The sequence below is a fragment of the Malus sylvestris genome, chromosome 17 (genome assembly GCF_916048215.2).
Source record: "Malus sylvestris chromosome 17, drMalSylv7.2, whole genome shotgun sequence".
Lineage (NCBI taxonomy): Eukaryota > Viridiplantae > Streptophyta > Magnoliopsida > Rosales > Rosaceae > Malus > Malus sylvestris.
The window spans coordinates 8,994,804-9,015,300 of NC_062276.1; the positions used below are offsets into that span (position 1 = coordinate 8,994,804).

Below are 20,497 nucleotides of genomic sequence, written 5' to 3' on the forward strand. Positions count from 1 at the left end.
AAGGATGGGAAAATCCACTATTCTGGAGTCCCTGATGAGGTTTTGCTCCGCAATCGAAGCCCTGTACTGCAATGAATACCTTCGGAAACCCACGACAATGGACATGCAAAGGCTTCTGAAGAAGGGTGAGATGCGAGGCTTTCCTAGCATGATTGGAAGCATCGACTGTATGTACTAGACCTAGAAAAACTGTCCAAGTGCGTGGCAAAGAGCTTATGTGACAGAAAATGAGTCAAAAGTATCATTTTGGAAGCGGTGACATCATTTGATACATGGATTTGACATGCTTTTTTTGGTGCTCCAAGAGCTCAAAATGACCTAAATGTCCTTACCTAATCTCCAGTGTTCGACGAAGTGCTGCAAGGAACAACACAAAAAGTTACATATTGGGTTAATGGAAATAAATACGAAGGAGCGTACTACCTAGAAGACGACATTTACCTAAGGTGGACAACATTTGTCAAAACAATGTCACATCCACAAAATCAAAATGAAAAACACTTCATAGGATGTCAAGAAGGGTGTAGGAAGGATGTGGAGCGTTGTTTTGGTATCCTGCAAGCTCATTGGACGATTGTCAGGGCTGCTGTCAAATTGTTTGATGTCAAGGCTCTTCGATCCATCATGATGACGTGTATCATTCTCCACAACATGATTATGGAATATGAGTATGATTATGATGCCAATGATGAATACGAGCCGGACATGATGAACAACTCCAGAACACGTATTTATTGTGCTCATAACCGCACCAAAGATCTCGTGCAACACGAGCCATTGGAAAGGGATGGACGTTACAATCAATTGATCATTGATCGATACACTGCAATGCAACGACCATACATGCACTTAAGCCATCAAAGTGAGTTGATTGAGCACCAGTGGGGATTGAAACAAGGTAAAGAAACTTAAAGGAGCTTGTGGGCGAAGAATAAAGTTCTTAGTTTATTTGGTGTGTTTATGTAAGTTTTATTTGGTGAGTTTATGTAATTTTATTTGGTTTGTTTTTTAAAGTTTATTTGGTGAGTTTATGTAATTTTATTTGGTGAGTTTATGTAATTTTATTTGGTGTGTTTATGTAATTTTATTTGGTGTGTTTATGTAAGTTTATTTGGTGTGTTTATGCAATTTCATTTGGTGTGTTTATGTAATTTTATTTGATGTGTTTATATAATTTTACTTGTTGTGTTTAAATAAAGTACTAAAAATAAATAAGAAATTACATAAAGAACTAAAAATAAATACAAAATTACATAAAGTACCAGAAAGAAATAAGATATTACATAAGGTACTAAAAATAAATACGAAATTACATAAGGTACTACAAATAAATAAGATATTACATAAAGTACTAAAAATAAAAACGAAATTACATAAAGTACAAAAATAAATTAGAAATTATATAAAAAGTTTGAGGAGCTAGGATATGTTGTGCTAGGATCTTCATTGCTAGGTTCTTGGTTTCTAAGATTTGTGTAGCTAGAACCCCTTCCACTTGTTCCCTTGTTTCTTGCACGCCTCATTCGCACCACGTCATTTTTTTCTGATGTCCAAATAAATTTAGAATTTGGAGACATTCCTTCTAGAGGCTTGTTCATAGAGTAACGATCTGCTTGAGCCATCATTTCTTCTCTAAGCATCTCCATTTCTCGATTAAGTATTTCTCTTTGTCTCTTATTAGCCCTATCACGTCTCTCAATAGCTGCTAAGATTGTTTGCATAATTGCAGCTTTTGCCTTATCTCTAGCCGCTTCCCGCGCCATGCTCAGTTCACCTTGGCGAACAAGTTTGTCCATATATTTTGTGTATTCATTCTTGGAAGAACTTCCTTTTTTCTTTACCACATTTTTACCTTGAGGCCTTAGGGACCGACGAGTCAGCTCCGGCACTACTTCAGGCGTCCCTTCCTGCTCTTTAAATGTATCGCCTTCCTGTTTAGTAGGGTCTGCTTTTGGTGAACTGTGTAGAAGGATGCCGTGCATGACAACTTCTGGACGGGTTGACACAAGTTTGTATTTGGGACAATCTTTGACAACATTCCAACATTCCCATCTGCTGAATGATTTGTTGTGTTTTTTTCGCATTGTACCATGCTTGTGCTTGAAGTGTCTATAAAATGTAAGATAAGACAATATTATAAAATGCGGGTGTAATACAAATAAATAATTAAAAATATTGATGCGGGTGGAATAAAAATAAATAAATAAAAATATTGTCACTTTATCAGCTAAACTTCTCCCACTACTCAGATTAGAGGAAGCATGAGAGATGATGCTTTTCCAACTAGTAAGCGAGTTGTTGAGTTTTTTTCAACGACCTTAAAGACCTTGATTACTTCTTGCGTCTTTTCCAAGCTTATTGTAAAGCACTGCAGTAATTCTACTCCACAGTTCTTGCAACTGCATCTTATTACTTTTAATCGGGTCATGAGTAATTTGAACCCAGTATTCACACAACGTAACATCTTCGATGACCTTCCACTTATTCATTTTTTGCACAGAAAAGTATATGAAAGCTTTGGTTGAAAGTGTTGAAAATATTGAAATGTGGTGTAAGATGGAAGATGATGGTTGGGTATTTATAGAAAAAAAAAAAAATTTGTTTTATTTTTTCTGTATTTTTAAACAATTTTTAATAAATTTTTATTAAGTTAATTAATATGGACCATTGGATTTAAAAAAGATTGAAATCCAACAGCTCAGATTTGGACACATGGCCAACGATCATAATTCTGACCATTGCTTTTCTTTTCTTTTTTTTATGTTTTTTGGCCAAAAATCGTGGACCATTGATTTAGGAATCGGACGGCCCAAAACGCGCCACGTCACTAGATGTCGGTTTTGAATTTCAAATTTTTTTTACCGTTGGAAATCCAACAGTTGAAGACGCGCCCCGTGGCTTCTCCCAACTCCCGATTATTGCGCCTGTAACAGTCGACCCCGCAGCCTTTTTCTTGTCGGGAACGCTCGCCCACACGCCTGAAGCAAAAAAAAAAGAAAAAAAAAAAGTGGCCCTCGCTGACGCTAGCATGATGTCACATAGGCTGGGACATTGCTCAACACGTTTTGGCCCGACCTACAAGCTAGCTTGGGCTGGGTGCCAGCCTATTTGGCTCGGTTAGAGTGGATTTTGATGGTGTCAGCCTATTTTTTTGGCTTTGGACCAGCCTATCTCCATGGACTGGAGTTGCTCTGAGGGTGTCGGGACTCTACTGCTCTGCATATAGCAGCAGGACCTGGATTGTATGCCCTCCCCCATCCCATACCCTTCTCATCCCTTCCTATTTCTGTAGTCATGGTTAAGCCACGTCAACATTTTATATTCTCATTGTTTTTTGTCTTATTATTTCGATAAAAAAAATCAATATAAAATGTTGACGTGGCCTAACCGTGACCGCATAAATAAGAAGGGATGAGAAAGGTATAGGATAAAGATGGCAGACAATCCAAGTCCGTAGCAGCATGCATGCATTAATTAGATTGCTTCACCTTTTCATATCTTCCATTGTCCATCTCAATAAATTCGACACCAACTACTACGATTTTCTTAGCTATACATCTTGACTAGCTTTTATTACTTTTAAACCGCGAACCAAACCCTCCATTTATTTATTTTTTCTTTTTGCATGCATGTCATTAACTATTTGTATTTCTTTGCAATTCTTGGATTGTATTAACAAACATTACATGATCTTGAACCTTATTTAATTTGTATGTATAAATAATAATGGTAAATAAAAAGGATGTTAACAAACTTCGACCCAATTAACTCTAAAAATGTAAAAGAAAATTAGTTGTACCACATCGCCCAATAGTGCATGCACTGGTTGCCTTGGTACAGTTTCACTTTGTGGTTTTAGTTAAACCCGAACCATACTGATCCATGGTTTAGTTTCACTCATTGGTTTGGGGGTTGAAGCTGATCCAAACCCCAACAAGATCCTCTTCGGATTCTCTTTGTGATGATCTCGATGATTTGTGAATCGTGTTTATTCATCATATATCGTGCATTCAGTTTTCGTCAAATATTGTTTATGTTCAATTTTAAATAAAAAAATTTTAAATAATTTCTGACCGCACGATGTATGATGAACGGATACGATACACTAATCTCCGAAATCCTCACAAAGAGGATCCGAAGAAAATCCGGATTTATTCAAACCGGTTTGTATGCCAGGCCTGTTGCAGATGTCTCACAAATTTGACGTATGCATGAAATAGGCCAACTGGTCAAGATCCACTTCTACAAGCAAGTTCTTTCCATACAGATTATGGTTTTCAATTTGTAAATTTAAAGTGAAAATTTTGGTTGGATTGTTTATATGATGTCAGCCCAAACTATAGGTCCACCACTTAATTGTGCCTAACTTTTTGGGCCTTTGGTAACCAATGCACCTCTAAAGAGAAGAGAAATGGTAAAAGGAGAATATCTCTTTGGTAACCAATGCACCTGTAAAGAGAAGAGAAATAGTAAAGGAGAATATCTCAAAGTGAGACTTTTTATAGACCATCTACCACATGACAGTTTAACGTCAATTTCCGTTTCAACATTATAAAACATTGTAATACAAGTTACATGGTAGCTGCCAGTGTTCAAAGAAAGCAGCATGCAAAAATAAAACAACCCAATGTAACTACCTAATCACTTCTTTGGCAAATAACTTATTACACTCTAGTACTCACTAACTACAACTCTAGCTTGCTAGAGTTGTACTAGTCGAAACAATGACAAATGGCATTGAAAAACTTAGTTGTTACGCATTTCATACCATTTTTCTTTGCATCGCCCAACATTACACGTGTTGAGAAATGCTAAAAGATAGGGTATAAGTTCTTACCGTTGATGGTCTTTCCTTCTGCTAAGGTTAAGGACATTCTAGAAAGTAGCACATACGCTTCTAAATCGGGACATAAAACTAATCCATGGACCACCATAATCCACTCTTGTCATGGGAAGGTACTAGACTCCACGTTTGTTCTCAAGATAGCAAAGGACTAGAATCCCTTTACTTCCCATTCCCAACGGGTTAAAATTATGCACCCAAATTTCATTCTCATTCCAACATACAACACCCCAACCGAATTCGTTAATTCAATTGAGATTTGATTAGTGAAAACATGCAAAGGACTTGGTCAATCAAACAAGTGCGAATCTCGATCACGTCCACAAAGGCATTTCCCTTTTCTCCACCACCCAAATTATTTCCAAACTCTGCCAACCTTCTCCACCCTCCTATCAAAACCAAAAACTTGTTCCGCTCATTCGGATTTCAATCCCAAATCCAACAAAAAAGAAACAATTCTACACCAAGGCATCGCAAAACACCTCAACTCACGACCCAATGTTGTTATTTCAATCTCATAATCATCGGACATGAGTTAGGCTCGGTCAGGATATTGTGCATGCCTTCTTGCACGGAACTCAATTTTTCTGCTCATAAACTAGAGTAGTTTAGATTATTGTGTTGTCAGAAGAAAATTTCTATTATAATTAAATTCATCATCGTCAACAATTGTCCAAGAAGCTTGGCTAAGGTGGCGTGTTTGCCTCCTTACGCCTAGTTTCAACCCTGATTAGAGCAATATAGAATATCGCATTGTAAAATCTCTATCGTAGTTGACTCATCAAAATCGTTAGCAAAAAGATGCCAAGCAAGCTAAAGAAGGCAATTGGGGCAGTGAAGGACCAAACGAGCATAAGCCTAGCCAAGGTCTACAACAACAACTCGGCCAACCTCGAAGTCACAGTCCTCAAAGCCACGTCCCACGACGTCGTCCCCGTCGAAGACAAATACATCCAAGAAATTCTCACGCTCATTACGTCCAACAAGTCGTACGCATCCTCCTGCGCCCAAGCCATCGCCAAGCGCATCGGCAAAACCCGCAACTGGATCGTCGCGCTCAAATCCCTCATGCTCGTCCTCCGCATCTTCCAGGACGGCGACCCCTATTTTCCAATCGAAGTCCTCCACGCCATGAAGCGCGGCGCCAAAATCCTCAACCTCTCCAACTTCCGCGACGACTCCAACTCTTGCCCGTGGGACTACACCGCCTTCGTCCGCACCTTCGCTCTCTACCTCGACGAGCGGCTGGACTGCTTCCTCACCGGGAAGCTCCAGCGGCGGTTCACCTACCAGCGCGACCAGGAATTCAATAACAACCGGAGGAGCCGCCAGTCGAACGAACCTGTCGTCCGCAACATGAAGCCGGCGGTGCTGCTTGATCGAATCCACTACTGGCAGAAACTGCTCGACAGAGCGATCGCCACGACGCCAACGGGGGCTGCCAAAACGAATCGGTTGGTGTTGATCTCGCTCTACGCGATCGTTCAAGAGACGTATGATCTGTACCGGGACATATCCGACGGCTTAGCTCTGCTTCTAGACAGCTTCTTCCATCTGCAATACCAGTCGTGCGTGAACGCCTTTCACGCCTGCGTGAAAGCCTCGAAGCAATTTGAGGAGCTCGCGTCGTTCTACGCACTCTGTAAGAGCTTGGGGGTCGGGCGGACCTCGGAATATCCGAGCGTGCAGAAAATTTCGGAGGAGCTTCTGGAGACGCTACAGGAGTTTCTGAAGGACCAGGCTTCGTTTCCGGGTCGGTCGCCGCCTAGTCATTTGCAGATTGGTTCGGATCAAATGGCAGCGGAGGAGGGTAGGGATAAAGGGTTGAGCTTTGAACGGAATGAATTCACTTCTTCTGAGCAATTCGAGGCGTCGGAGAGAGGTTCTGCTTTTGGTTCGGCTTGTACTTCGTTGGAGGATTTGATGAGTGTTGCTGACCAAAACGGGAATGTAAGCCCGTCTTGGTCGGCGGAGCAAGAGTTTTATAACTCCGAGGAACAGCCGAATAAGACCCCGGAGAATGAATCCATCGGACGGGCAAATAGGAATGGATCCACCCAATCCTTGACGGCTGAGGTTGATCGACCTCAGCCAGCGAGTTTTGAGTTTGGTCTTTTTTCTTTTGACGACTGGTCGCCGCAACCGGATCAAACAAAGAAACAAGAAAAAATAGTAGAAGAAATATTCGGAGTCGGAAATCAAGAGGGTTCGGAACAAGGATGGGAGCTTGTTCTGTTCCAGTCTGCAAGTAATCAACCGCCATTGCAAACATCATCGCCGCCACCAGCTTCTGCTAATAATCTGTTTGATTCATCAAACTTTGACAGTTTATTTCAGCAATCTTCAGTGCCCCAACACCAATACAATCCGTTTCTTCAAGACACAATACCAATCGAGAGCTTCGCAACCTCTTCAAGTTCGAATACCGCCAACAGCAATGGCTTTGGAAATTTCGGAGACGATTTCTTTTCTTTCCCTACTACATCTCAAACACCGGCACCAACATTTTGCATGCAGAATTCAAATGGTGGCACAATAGCGCCAACGTTTCGCACGCAAAATACAAATAATACAACGACGGTATCGACATTGCACGCGCATACTACAAATAATACCACAATGGCACCGCCATTTGGCGCGCCAAGTCCAAAAGGGAGCACAATTTCACCAACATTGTGGTCACAGCACACCAGTAAAAGCACAATGACACCAACATTTGGCGAGCCAAGTCCAGAAGGGAGCACAATTTCACCAACATTGTGGTCACAGCACACCAACGAAAGCACAATGGCACCAACATTTGGCGCGTGGAGCATGAATGAGTCCACAACAGCGCCAACATTTTGTGCTCAGAGTTCCGTAGAGTTGGCAGTGGCCCCTGCTAGCAAGCGGAGTATAAATGACACAAAAACAGCACCGCCGGTTTGTGCTCAGAGTCCAGAAGAGAAAACAGCGGCAACACCAATATTTTGGGCACGGGATACAAATGAGGGCACATATGCACCAACATTTTGTGCAGTGACTCATTATAACAAGAGTGTAGCACCAACATTTCGTGCTGAAAATCGTAATGACATTACTGTGACACCTACATTTCGTGCTGAAAATCGTAATGACACAATTGTGGCACCTACATTTTGTACAAACGATGCTAATGAGTTTCTGGCTGCACCAACTTTCCGTGCGCGAAGTGAAAACGGGTGGGGTACTACAGAAAATGACCCATTTGCAACGTTCTCAAACGTTAGAAGTAGTAGTGAACCTATATGTAACGGATTGATGAATCATGAAAGTCTGTTGCATCAACAGAGACTATGGTTGGAACAGCAAAACAAGATTATTGCTAAACACATGTCTTGAGATTAATTTAATTATCTTGTAATTAAAAATCTTGAATCCATTATCTTTGGCAGAGTTGAATGGCAATTGAGAGTTTATAGCATATGCTTCAGAAGCACCTCCAAGAAGCCCGACAAATAGGGACCTAGTGTTTTGAATGCTCGTAGCCGATAAAAGAAACAAAGCGACCCATGAATCTTGGTCTTGACACTTAAGCAAACCTAGTAGCTTGCCTGTTTGAAATGGTTAAGACCGGTTAGACCGCCTAAGCAGCTGGCTGGTCCAACAAGCCATTGAGATGATGCTACGTCGTTGTCAGATATTTTCCACCTAACTATCCATTGACAAGCATATTCACAAATATGTAATTTAGTCTGGGTAGTACCATAATGTGAACGACATATTGATGGTTGATAACGGATCGATACGCTTCATGATACCAAGCGGGAAGCGGTCGGATAGGCCAGATGGTGATCAAGTCGCTTGACCCAGAATTTTATCTCCCAAGAGACTGGAAAAGTACTAAAACACGTAATTGAATTGGTTAAGAGCATACGTTTAATATTGCTTTAAATTAACATACGAAAATACACGAAAATAGGCAAAGCTAAACAAAAAGACCACACAACAGAATGACAGAAGGAGAGAGGCGTAAAGGCTTTACAGCTAAGTTTTGTGCAGTTGCTTTAAACAGAGAGAGCAGGATTCACGGGAAAACCTGACCTCTCCCGGTTTCCCCACTTCCCCCACAGAGAAAAAAATAAAATTAAAAAAGTCACAAACTTTTCTTCTGGAGCATCAGATGCAGATGCAAATGCAATTGAGAGAGAGAGAGAGAGAGAGAGGTGAATGGTGTGATTGGTGGGGAGGCAAGGGCAAGCAACAGCATGTGAAATTGAGAAAATGGACCACACATCCCGCCATATGCATCAGTCTTACCATCATTGTCCATTGTCATTGATTCCTCCACATCCCCATCCCATTACCTGCTCAAAAACAAAGACACAGATACAATACAAGAAGCAAAATGAAAAATCTAACTTCTCCTAAAAGCTTTGGCCTTTTTGCTTTTGGCTCTACACTTCCATATCCACATCCATCATCACCATCGTCATCATAGTACAACAACAACAACAACAACAAAACCTTTTCCCACTAAGTGGGATCGGCTGTATGAATCCTAGAACGTTATTGCGCTCGGTTCTGTGTCACGTCTTTCGTTAGATTCAAGTACTCTAAGTCTTTTCTTAGAGTTTCTTCGAAGGTCGGAGTAATCTAATGATAAAAAATCGGAAATATCTGATACTAGAGCATCATAGAAAATCCCCAGATAACATCACCATTCACCACAAAGAAAACACACAAAAAGAGTTGGCACTCTTTCTTAAGTAACACTCAAGACCCATGTTAAATTCATGTCCATTACAAATATAGCAGAGGTTTCTCTCTGGAACGAAAGCAACGTAAATTAGTACATTATCACCGTGACATTCCGTGTTAAGGATACAACAAATCCAAGGATGTACATTCTCAAACCAGTGGGTGTTAATTTAAAAAACACAACCCAACAAAAAAAAAAAAGGAAACATCATAATGAAATGAACCCCTCTTACAGCTTTTTCACCGAGTGAATCAAGTAATAACATTAAATTACAAAAAAATGAACAGCAAAACGAGGATACTCCCTAAAAACCGCATCCATGCTTTTTCTTCTTTCTTTACCAATACAATATAGTACTAGGATATTTTAATTAATTAATACATAACATACTTAATTAGTGCTTGATTTAGTGACAGATAAATAAATAAATATAATAAGTAAAAAAAAGGTTGGGTATAAGATCTGTGTGTGTATTTGTTGCTTTGTCCAAGCCACGTAGCTTTCACATTCCCTGGACGGTTAGAAAATCCTTCTCCCTCCTCCTTCCTCCTCTGCATTTTACCAACAAACAAAATTCAAAATTTGATTTGTCAGCCAAAAGGGCATCTGTCACTAAAAGCGCACCGCAAATATCTCACGAGTTAAGCGGTTAAAAAATTTATTCGCTGTAAATGTGAAAATTGGACCTTCTAGATGGATTGAAAATATACGACTCTTGTGACTCAACACCTCAGCAGTAAAATTACTACTGGGCCCACTAGGCTCCGTGGGCCACCACACTTTTTCACAATCCTTCGCAATTTTAGGGTGAAGGGTAGAATTGTCATTTGATAGTCTAGAGAATATTAAGGTGGTATCTTTCAAGAGAAATCCAGGTTGCCGTGTGAACATGGCACACGCGAATTGGATAAAACAGTGACACGTCAGGGTCAAAGTCGTAAAGCCGGCAAGTCAAACACCCTAAGGAAAAACTAAAATTCCAAAACTGACCTTCCGTTTGGCGGGGATTTTTTTTTCCTCCCGGTTAATTACTATTCCCTCCAAGTCCGGGAGAAGATGGTCTTCAGCCTACTGCCGGCGAGTCTCTGCAGCGCTTTCTTAGCTCCGGCGACCTCCATTTCCGCCAGTCTCTGCAAATGCGGGTGAGCTCCGGCGGCCACCAGCCTTTTCCGGCAACCATCGCTCCCTCCGTTGAGAACCGCCGCGACCACCGCCACCGGAAACTTGCTGGCCACCATCTCGTGACTCTTGGCGTTCAGCATCTGGACCAGCCTCATCACGCTCTTCTCGTCCCTCACCAGTTCCTTCCGGTTCGACCGGACCGTCAGCAGCGAAACCAGCGATTGGGCCGCCGATTCTTGTAGACCCACCGGTTTTGGCGACTCCATGAGCTTCACCAAAGACCCCATACAGCTGCCCAACGCTCGCTTATTCCCATCGCTCACATTAACCAATAAGTGAGCGAGTAAGGAAGCTGAGATTTTCTGAAGCGTTGTGTTCCCCTGCTTTATGAACTCGCCGAGCTGAATCAGGAAAATCGTCGAAGAAGAAAGGATTTTAGAGCAAGAATCTGAAGCTGAAAGCCATGTGATGGCTCGGAGGACGTGTTCCAATGTGTCCGAATTCGGTAAATCTTGAATCAAATGCATTAATCTCTGCAACCCACGTTCTTGAATGATCAGAGCTCGGAAATACTCGTCGGAGGAGGCTAAAATGGCTATGCAATTGGCAGATTTTTCTTGGGCGGTGATGGTGCCGGAGAGCAGTAACTGGATTAGTACAGGGACGGCTCCTTCTTCTCCCAGAGCAGTTTTGATTTCTTCCACATTGGCCACATTTCTAATGGCTCCGGCAGCATGGGTCTGGGTCGCCGGAGACCCAGATCGGCAGGCTTCGATGAGGACTGAGACGCCACCGTAGGCGGAAACGGCCCAGGCGTTTTCTGGGTCGGCGGTGAGAGCCTCTACCGCCATCGCAGCCTTCTCTTTCAAATGGGTCGACCCGGATTCGAGTATTCTCAGCAGAGGACCCAGACCCCCTTCTTCGAACACTGCCTTGCGCGACGAATCGTCATCCGCGGTGGCCAGGAGACAGACGGCGAAGATAGCCTGCTCGCGGACGGAAGGCTGGTGGTGGAAATCGAGCAAATGAATCAAATATGCGACATTACCTTCTCTGACGACGAGGCCGGACGACTTGTTGTCGCCGTTGAGGAGCTGAAGGAGCGACTCAAGAGCCTTTTTCTTGAACTCGACACCGCCGATTTGCAGCCGGGTGAAGAGGTCTCTGATAAAGAAGCTCAAATCCTCTTTATCCGACCCGGGAGCCGGGTGGGACAAAACGATGGCGTTTGACTGGTGGAGGACTCCAGATCTGAGAAGCAAGTCGAGGTCGCGAAGCTGATTGGAGAGGGAAGACGAAGCCATATCGAGGTCGCTCTGCATCAGGAGCTTCCCGCCGGCGAACTCGGCGTCGGTACATTGGTCGGCGAGGGCAGTGAGGCGCTGGAGAGTGGAGAGGAGTTGAGGTAGGAGGGTGTGGAGGAGGGGGTTCTGGGCCCAGTGGGGGGAGTCGGAGATGTCAGCGACGGAGGAGTGGAGGGATGCGAGCTTGGAGTGGAGGGCGGTCCAGCGGCCGACGAAGGAGCGGACGGTGAGGGAGGAGTGGAGGAGGAGGGAGAGGGTGGAGTTGATGAGGTCGAGGAGGGTTTGGAGTGGGTTTGCGGCGGCGGCGGCGCGATGCATTTGGGAAGTGGGGGGGGGGGGGCGGGATTAGAACCGGGTCGGGTTCGGGTCTGTCTCGGGCACCACGGAACACTGCATGAGAGAAAGAGAGAGAAAGCTTGGAAGTAAAGAAAAATGAGAGGAAGGAGAAAAGTGAAGCCAAGCGATCGAGAGGAGTGTGGGGAAGAGAGCAACAATGGCGGACAATGAAGAGAGAGAGAGTGAGAAGAGAGAAACTGAAAGGGAAGTGAGAGGAAGTTTTTTTTTTTTTATGCTGGATTTTGGGCAACGACTGGAGTGGAGTGGAGCTTAACTACCGGGAAGCGGGTGGGACTCGGAGGGTAATGGGCCTGGCCCAGTGGTGTCCGGCTTTAGTCTGCAATCCCTTTGTGTTTTTTTTCTTGGAATTTTTTAGTTAAACTTTAATATAAATCGGTGACACTCGCGTAATTTACGATGATTGTTGACCCTGAGTTTTCGTCTCCGCTTTGTCTCCATTTGTGGATGCCAATTGCAATTTGGATGTTTGATGTTTATACTCCTCATTTATTCAACTAAGACTTTTCTTTTCCAAACGATAGTGCTTTTTATCATATTTGAATAAAAATATTTTTTGAAAAAAAAAAAGAACAAAAATATTTACATGTTCTGCAATAATATTGAAAAGAAATTTGGCGTTGGCCTATTTATAACTACCACCATTCCGACTAACGAAAAAGCTACAAAGTGAGGGTTGCGGGTCTATTGTCCCTAAAATATTCATTGAGCTTCAACTTAACCCCATTTAGTTTTAGTAAATTGAAAAATAAATACTGAAAAAAAAACAATAAGCCAAAGTTCTCCCACCCAAGCCCGATAGCCACCCCGATGCCATCAAATGGGAGAGAGCGAGGGAGAAAGGGAGGCTTTGGCGGCAACGAGTGGGAGTTTGGGTTGGTGCCGATGGCATGGTGGTGGTTGGTTGGTTGTCGGGCGTGGGTGGGTAGACTTCGGTGGGTTTTTTTTTTTTTTTGATTTTATAGTATTTACAATTAAATTTATGAAATCTTACTTGAGTTTGTTTATTTTATTTTATTTTAAAATAAACGATATTATCTACTTTAAAAGGGTAAAAAAGTGGACCAAGCCTTATAATGGGAGGACAATAATAATATGATTCAAATTCTCTTTTGACGGAAATCAAATCTAAAATTTTTCTCACTTATAAAAATGAAGAGAAAATGATGCATACATGTCAAAAATAAGAGAAAAATAACAAAGGAGATATTATTTTGGCGATAGCAGATTCGTGCCCAGAGTGAGTCGCTCTGTTACACTGACGTGTAGCATAGGAGAACTCTAATGACTCCAGCTATGAAGCTAACTGCCAAACTATCATAGTTATAAAAAAATGTTAAAAGCTAGTCGGACCTAGCTTTAGCATCAATCACATGCGACCTAAATGTTTATTAAACAGCACTTTTATGATTTGATGGAAAACAGAATAATCAAAAGGATTTTCGATAGGTATCATATAAAGGCCAACTAGCCAAGTCCATTCAAACCCAATTAGCACGGTCCGAGTCAAAAATTTCCAACAAATCAAGGATCCAATTATGGTAGGTAGCATTTTCACAATTACACACACCCCAAATTACTTCTCACACACTCTTGTTAATTTCGGTCCATTGATCTTCTTCCTTTCATCCAATCCGACGGCCGAAAATTAGAAAGGTGTGTGAGGATCATACGGATTGATCAATTATAGTCGCTCACCACATATTTTGCAGTTATAAATCATTGAATTTTTAATTCTTTCTCTATGGCATAATGATTTTCAACTGCATAATGTGTGGTGAGCGGTTAAGAATAATTGATCCCTAAGAGTAAGAATCCTCACAACGAGAATTCGAAGAGGATCCAGATCCCAAACTAGGGATGGGTTGAACCATCTAGGTGAGGGGAGTGAGTCGAAGGTGTCCTAAAGCTTTAGACTATTTGTTTGTGGCAAATAATCATGGGAAAATGAGGTACATATAATTTAATTATCTACTAACGATTATAGGTGTGCTAAACTACCTTCTTATAAAGTGATATTTATCTGTTTCAAATTCGAATTCCCTCGCTAATGATCATTTCGTGTAGAGGCGTTGAGTCTCTATTTTATTAGAGAAAGTTATGTGTTTAAGTCTCATGGTACGTAGTTGTCGAATACAAAAAGTTTCAGTCCTCTCCTCGATCTATTGGAGGAAGTTATCATTGTCATTCGATGATCGTTTTAAGTGTTTAAAACAGCATGGTCAATCATTAAATTTAGCAATGCATGTCATATATTGATTTATGCTAAACTTTTTGTAATAAAAATAAATTGTAATACATAGACATCAATTGAACACGTATTTGATAAGGATGCTATCCTCTCCAGACCTTGGTGTCCATAGCATAAGGACCAAAAAATCTGAGCATTTGGTTTGTGTGAAAGAGAAATCGGAACCCTTAATTTGTTTAAAGTGGGCCAGCGGAATAAATTAATGAGGACCGTCAGATTCAATTTGAGTGGTCTGACTTGTGTGGTCCTTAGGCTCCGGATGATGAAATTCAGAGTGGATCTTTATCCTCCCTTGTAAACTTTAAACAAAAACTCAATACCACACAATACCACTCATGTTTTTTGTTACTCTTAATTATTTCAATGTATAAGAACGATGATTCAAATTCGAGTATGATGAGTTGGACACATTATTTTTATAATATGGCTTAACTCGCATTTGTCATTGCTTCAATTTATAAAAATGAGAATTCGAATTAATGAACAAGAAGTCGAGCACACTATCATGACGAACTGAATTAATCCAAATTTACCACACATAGGTAATTATTGTGAAACATTTTGGTCACAAGAAACCAAAAAAAGCAAGCCAAATCAAGGATTTGGGAAAAAAAAAAAGAAACAGTTGTTCAGGTATATTGCGGAGGCCGCCCTTGTTTGGTCTCTAAAACCCTCCTAATACCCCTTTCTTCTTCCACCACGATCAACACACAGTGAGCGAGCTTCACAAATCTCAGAAAATGGTGAACAAACCATGGAAGATCATCCCCCGGCCTTTGCTAGAAACCGTGCTCAACAACCACGCCCAGCACCACCGCGTCCCTCAGCCTCTGATCCTCCACGGCCCCAGAGGCGTCGGCAAAACCACCCTCATCCTCGAACGTAATCACCCTTTTACTATCTCTCTCTCTCTCTCTCTCTCTCTCTCTCTCTCTAGATTCTAACACTTCGTCTTTCTTCAGGTTTGCTTGGGGAGTGGAACAAAGGCCCTCACCTCACCGGCTACGTCGACTGCGCCGAGTCCATCAAAGACCACCATCCGCAGTTCAATCAGTCGTTTCCATGGGCTTCATGGTACAATTGCCCCCCGCCCACTTTGCCCAATTGCCGAACCAAGCTCGAAAACTGCCTCGAATCCATGGCTCACAAGGGCGTCCAGCTGGGTTCCATCAGCTCCCATCAAATCTTCTCCACTCTCAGCAAATGGCACGGTCTTAACACCGCCCTTCGTCGCGTTATTGCCGGCAATGGTGCTTCCAAGAATGCGGTTTCTGAGAAAGTTTCCGGGTCGGTTTTGTGGGATCGGGCGGTGTTCGCGCTAAGTGCTCGATGTAATGCCCAAGAGATTGATGGGATTTTGGGTTTGACTGAGAAGAAGAAGAATGTACCGTTGGAAGAGGCTTCGTATTATAGGGAGGCCGTTGTGGCATTGAGATTGGCAAAGGAGGTGATTAAGCAGCAGCAAAGTTGGAGGGCTAATGCCATTGCACATTTGAATCGGACCGGTGGGTTTTCGAGGTCTTTGGCAAATTCTAGTACTGATTGGCCTTGTTTGTTGTTGGAGTTGTTGTCACAAGCAGCTGAAATTGATCATTTCCAGGTAATAAAGTTCACATTTTTCGGTAGTGGAATTAATCGTAAGCTATGTTCAGCATACAAGGCTTTGTTCTTAAGTTCTAATCATGCTTCAAATTAGGTGTGTAAATTTGAGGACTTTGATTAGTGTTTTGTGTTTATATGAATCTCCAATTGACTGACGGTTGTTATTATATGGAGCAGCCTAAGCTGGTTATTAACAATGTCGAAGTTTTAAAGAATGCGATTCTGTTGGATGAGAATTCATCAGTCTGTGGATCCATGTACCATGACAGTCTAATATGGAGAATAATTGCTTTAGGTGCAAATGAGAGATGCTTTCCTGTTGTACTCGTGACATCGGATAGGTGAGAATCATTCCTAGCCATTTGTGTTTCTTTAACATCATATCACTTGTACAGTTTTATGTCACAAGTTGATAATTAACCTTTTAAACTTCTGCAACTGCCCACTTTTCAAGTTATTTTCTTGCTTGTTTGAATTCTAATTTATGTTGCTTTGTTTCAGTTACTATTCATATCAAGCTTACATGGATTTTGGATTTCCGGACATATTCATCTCTCGTGAGGTATTTAAACTGAGACTCTACATGTGTTTGCATTTGCCTTTACTTCATTGACCAAAAGGAACAAACACTAGTTATTCTTTTCTGCTGTTGACATACTAATACCTTAAGCGTGAAGCATGAAGCATGGGAACATTTGTTGAGTGACTTGCATTGTGTTCAATTCCTTATTTTTTGGGACGTGGTCTTCTAGATTTGAGTTTTTGTTTTTTAAATTGTATCTGCTACATTTTGTGCGTGGGTATGAGTCCGTAGTGTGTTCTTGCCTTGTATGAGCTTATCGTGTGACTGTTCCTCTCACAACCCATTGAAAATGTTGAGCCCCCTGCCAGGCACGACACAACTTAGACTGTCATGTCATTGCGGGGCCTGTTCTAGAAGTGTCATATTCATGTTCGGAATATTGTGAGGATACTGGGGGTTATCATGGGTTTAAACTTGGTTTGTTCTGCAGGCTTTTGGCTGGAGTCCCCAGGAAGCTAAGTTGCATATGGTTAATGATTATTTCAGTAATTCAGAGGTAATACGCTTCTCTAATTTTGAATAAACATACTTTGAAGTACAGTAAAATTGGGCAGTGGCAAATTAAAATCCATAGGGTTTCCTACTAATTCTGAAATTAGGTCCATCAGATTTCCTAATGATTCTTCATTTTCTTGCCATATTTGTTTTCTTTATATCACAAAATGCTGGACATTTTCATGACCTTTAGCATTATTTTTGTCAAAATTCAGTGGTCGGTGATTGCTGAGGTGTTTGGCCCAAACCCACGACACCTATTTGAGCTCTATGCACTCAAGCAGGCCAATTACTATCAACAGTAAGGCTGATATTTATATTTGTTTTTTACCATATCATATCATGTAGATATATGCCACATGTACTAGAAGCTGAATACGTAAGTGATGTGCATCACGTCTTAGATATAACTTCAACTATGTTATCTGCGGATACCTCTTTCATCTTTGACACACATTTTCATCAGTCACAGTTGAAATCAAGTAATATAACTTTGTCATAAAAAGGGAAGTGTAAGGGCAAAGGCAATATCTATGTCTACTTCACCAATCAACCTGTCCCTAATTTTTCCAAGATTGATGCTACATGGTTAATGACTACTATATTTGTATATAGTTTTAAATAGTACATAAATACCGTTTTTGTTCATCTGAAGGTTAGAAGACAACAAAGATAGCACGTTTGAAGACATTGTGGATTCATATTTAGCTTATTTGCAAGTAAGTTTTTTTGGAGCATGATGCATCATACTCATTGTCCTTGTAATTTCATGAACCTTTGTTGTCCTATTTACATTTTGGTTCATTGATAAGTGTATGGAAGTCTCATGATATATTACTTGCAAATTCACCTTGTTGGAATTTCGGTTCACTTCATCATATTCTTGATTTCCTGGACTAATGTACGCACTAACCTGGCCTGTTAACAACTGTGGTTTATTGTGCACCTTGTGCTGCCTTACTTGCTATTCAAGTCTATTCATTTAGATTACTGTAGTGAATCCGGCCATGGACAAAGCTCTGGGGCTCCTTCAAAAGTTTGCTGCTGATGCACGAAGTGGAAAAATTTCAAAAGATAGACTACGCTTTGGGGCACCTTGGAGACATCCTCCACCTAAAAATAATCCCACCATGTGCCTTGAATGGGCAAAGATTCAGCTGATGGATTTTGTGCAGTCTCTAATCAATACAGAATTTGGAGTACGTAGTCCATGGTTTCTTGTTTTATTTATGTCTTGGTAGAACTACTAGTTATGCGCAGTAAAAATTTGTGTTAACCATTTGCTATGTGCTGGGTGCACTCATATTTCTTATGGCTTAGACTTCATTTCTCAGATCTATAATACTGTTTTCAAGAACTTTTTACTTGGGTGCAGATTAATTATCTAGCTGACTGTAGCCTTGAGATCATGGACGATCCTTCTGCTGGTGCATTGGTGGAGGTAGATACGTCTCTTCAATTTCATTCATTTGCAGACAGATAAGCATTGCAATATTAATATTTAGCTCATGCATTTCTTATCATTTCTTAGGTTGGTTTGCTGTATGCTCAACGGGATCCGTCCATCATTCGCCCCATATCTAGAGGCATTCAGCGGTGTATTGTAAGATGGTAAGCTATTTTTCTTGGACTGAAGGTACAAGAACATGATCATGAAGCTCTGTCTGGTCAGTTATGCAGTTATTTGATTTCAGGCTTGTCCAAGAACGGATGCAGATGAGTTTCCCTAAGTTTCTACAATATAAATGGCAGCGTATTATGCGCGGTCGGAGCTATCGCCATTTGATGCTACAAGTAGGCTATAAGTAGAGCATAAGAGAGGTAAACGGTCTAAATACTAAAATTGTTGTTTATTCAAATTCCGTGTCATGGTAAATTTTAGTTTGTCAGCTTTACTACTCAAGGAGATGAGCATAACAAGATTATCTGATTGACTTTTTCGGCTGTCTCTAGGCAAACACACCTTTTAATTTGGGAGTAGCCCCTGCTTCGGGTTCGCATAAATATGTAAGTAATTCCTGATAGGCAGCACAACCACACTTATACACAGGCAGCACCATTTGTTAAACATCGTTGTAGTTAAGCATAGTTTTCTGCATTGTAATCCCTTTGCATAGTCCTGCTGTAATACATTCCTCTATAGTTATATACCTCCATTTCCGGGATTCTTTTGCTTCTTTCGATTCCCCTTTGACAACAAACACATTGAGACTTTGTTTTTCCCAAGTTTTTACAGAGCGCGGACACTGGTAAAATCTTCAAAAGCTGATTTCAAGGAAAGTTGGTGTCTAGTAAGAATCTCTTTCTCATGCTAATCACAACTATTTCTATGTCACTATGATTGAATAATGAAAACAAGTCTAAATGTAATGAATGCACTCATTTGGAAGTGCTTTAAAATGGCTGAAAGCGGTTTTGGTGAAAAAGTTTTTGGAACCAATCCTCAGTAAAAACGCAAGTGAATCCTGAAAAAACACTTGAAGTGCTTTTGGAACCCAAAAACAATTTCTTTTAAAGCGCTTTTAGTTGTTTTAAAAGCATTTCCAAATGAGCCCTTAGGCTTTGTTAGCATAAAACATGGCATAGTCATTCGTTTGCTTGTCTCTCTTTCGCAATTCCGTGTCAGCATAACCATAACTCTAAGCTTCTTCATGTGCAGGATATGCTATGGAGCAACCCTTTGTCAAAGATTTAATTTTTGAAGACTACCAACAGAAAATTTTGATATTTGGAGATGCGTAGAGCATAGCTTGAAGTGGAGTATACGGACCAGCATTCTCATGATTCATATTTTTTCAACACAAATTAAATAGCAAAGAATAGATAGAGCTCCAATGTATGTTTTATGTCACACATTCATGAGGAAATTGGTTCTAGTTTTTTATCGAACTCATCATTTACGAGATTCGATCACTTACAAGTGAAGAAGATGTCACTAGATCGTACTACTAAGTAACAATGCAATAATTTATCCTTCTATCTATTCAATGCTTTGGTCCAAAACAACAAGGTCCAACATCTTGTCAGCTCATTGAGTTTTGACCAACGTAGAGACTAACTCATTGAACCCTCATTTTGTATGGGCTTACATTTACGAGAAGTTCTTTGGTGCGGTCGCCTCAGAACAATTGTAAGGGGGTGAGACCTCAGACCCTAGTTGACGAGGTCTCGCTCCCTGCTAAATGTGCTACCTACCGAGGCAGCCTCAGCTCAAAATTTCTCT

At 41.2% G+C, this 20,497-nt stretch overlaps 3 protein-coding genes across 6 annotated transcripts; 2 read left to right on the forward strand and 1 right to left on the reverse strand.

Annotated features, from left to right (window-relative positions):
• Positions 1-5,022: 5,022 nt before the first annotated feature.
• Positions 5,023-8,278, forward strand: LOC126610457 (clathrin coat assembly protein AP180-like). The gene has a single exon (XM_050278510.1). It carries the CDS (start codon positions 5,645-5,647, stop codon positions 8,201-8,203), a length of 2,559 nt encoding a protein of 852 aa, XP_050134467.1. The 5' UTR covers positions 5,023-5,644; the 3' UTR covers positions 8,204-8,278.
• A 1,309-nt stretch (positions 8,279-9,587) lies between these two features.
• On the reverse strand, positions 9,588-12,611 carry LOC126610458 (uncharacterized). Its single transcript, XM_050278511.1, has 2 exons — positions 10,554-12,611; positions 9,588-10,114 (listed from the first exon to the last, which is right to left on the reverse strand). Exon 1 carries the CDS (start codon positions 12,305-12,307, stop codon positions 10,595-10,597), a length of 1,713 nt encoding a protein of 570 aa, XP_050134468.1. The 5' UTR covers positions 12,308-12,611; the 3' UTR covers positions 9,588-10,114; positions 10,554-10,594.
• A 2,586-nt stretch (positions 12,612-15,197) lies between these two features.
• Positions 15,198-20,257, forward strand: LOC126610460 (uncharacterized). Of its 4 annotated transcripts, none has more exons than XM_050278512.1 (14): positions 15,199-15,476; positions 15,557-16,194; positions 16,374-16,537; positions 16,698-16,758; positions 17,210-17,275; positions 17,490-17,575; positions 17,930-17,993; positions 18,261-18,473; positions 18,650-18,715; positions 18,806-18,885; positions 18,969-19,095; positions 19,228-19,281; positions 19,502-19,565; positions 19,934-20,257. In XM_050278512.1, exons 1-11 carry the CDS (start codon positions 15,335-15,337, stop codon positions 19,081-19,083), a joined length of 1,695 nt encoding a protein of 564 aa, XP_050134469.1. In that variant the 5' UTR covers positions 15,199-15,334; the 3' UTR covers positions 19,084-19,095; positions 19,228-19,281; positions 19,502-19,565; positions 19,934-20,257. The 4 variants fall into 4 exon arrangements, with proteins under 4 accessions (XP_050134471.1, XP_050134469.1, XP_050134470.1 ...); XM_050278513.1 differs by having other exon boundaries at positions 19,511-19,565; XM_050278514.1 differs by lacking the exon at positions 19,228-19,281 and having other exon boundaries at positions 15,198-15,476.
• The last annotated feature ends 240 nt before the right edge of the window (positions 20,258-20,497 follow it).

Excerpts from the sequence above, each read along its gene's own strand:
- LOC126610458 (XM_050278511.1), bottom strand. The coding sequence starts at position 12,307 with ATGCATCGCGCCGCCGCCGCCGCAAACCCACTCCAAACCCTCCTCGAC.
- LOC126610460 (XM_050278514.1), top strand. The coding sequence starts at position 15,335 with ATGGTGAACAAACCATGGAAGATCATCCCCCGGCCTTTGCTAGAAACC. Across the intron at positions 15,477-15,556 it reads AACCACCCTCATCCTCGAAC|GTTTGCTTGGGGAGTGGAAC; the intron begins GTAATCACCCTT and ends GTCTTTCTTCAG. Across the intron at positions 17,276-17,489 it reads ATTATTTCAGTAATTCAGAG|TGGTCGGTGATTGCTGAGGT; the intron begins GTAATACGCTTC and ends GTCAAAATTCAG.
- LOC126610457 (XM_050278510.1), top strand. The coding sequence starts at position 5,645 with ATGCCAAGCAAGCTAAAGAAGGCAATTGGGGCAGTGAAGGACCAAACG.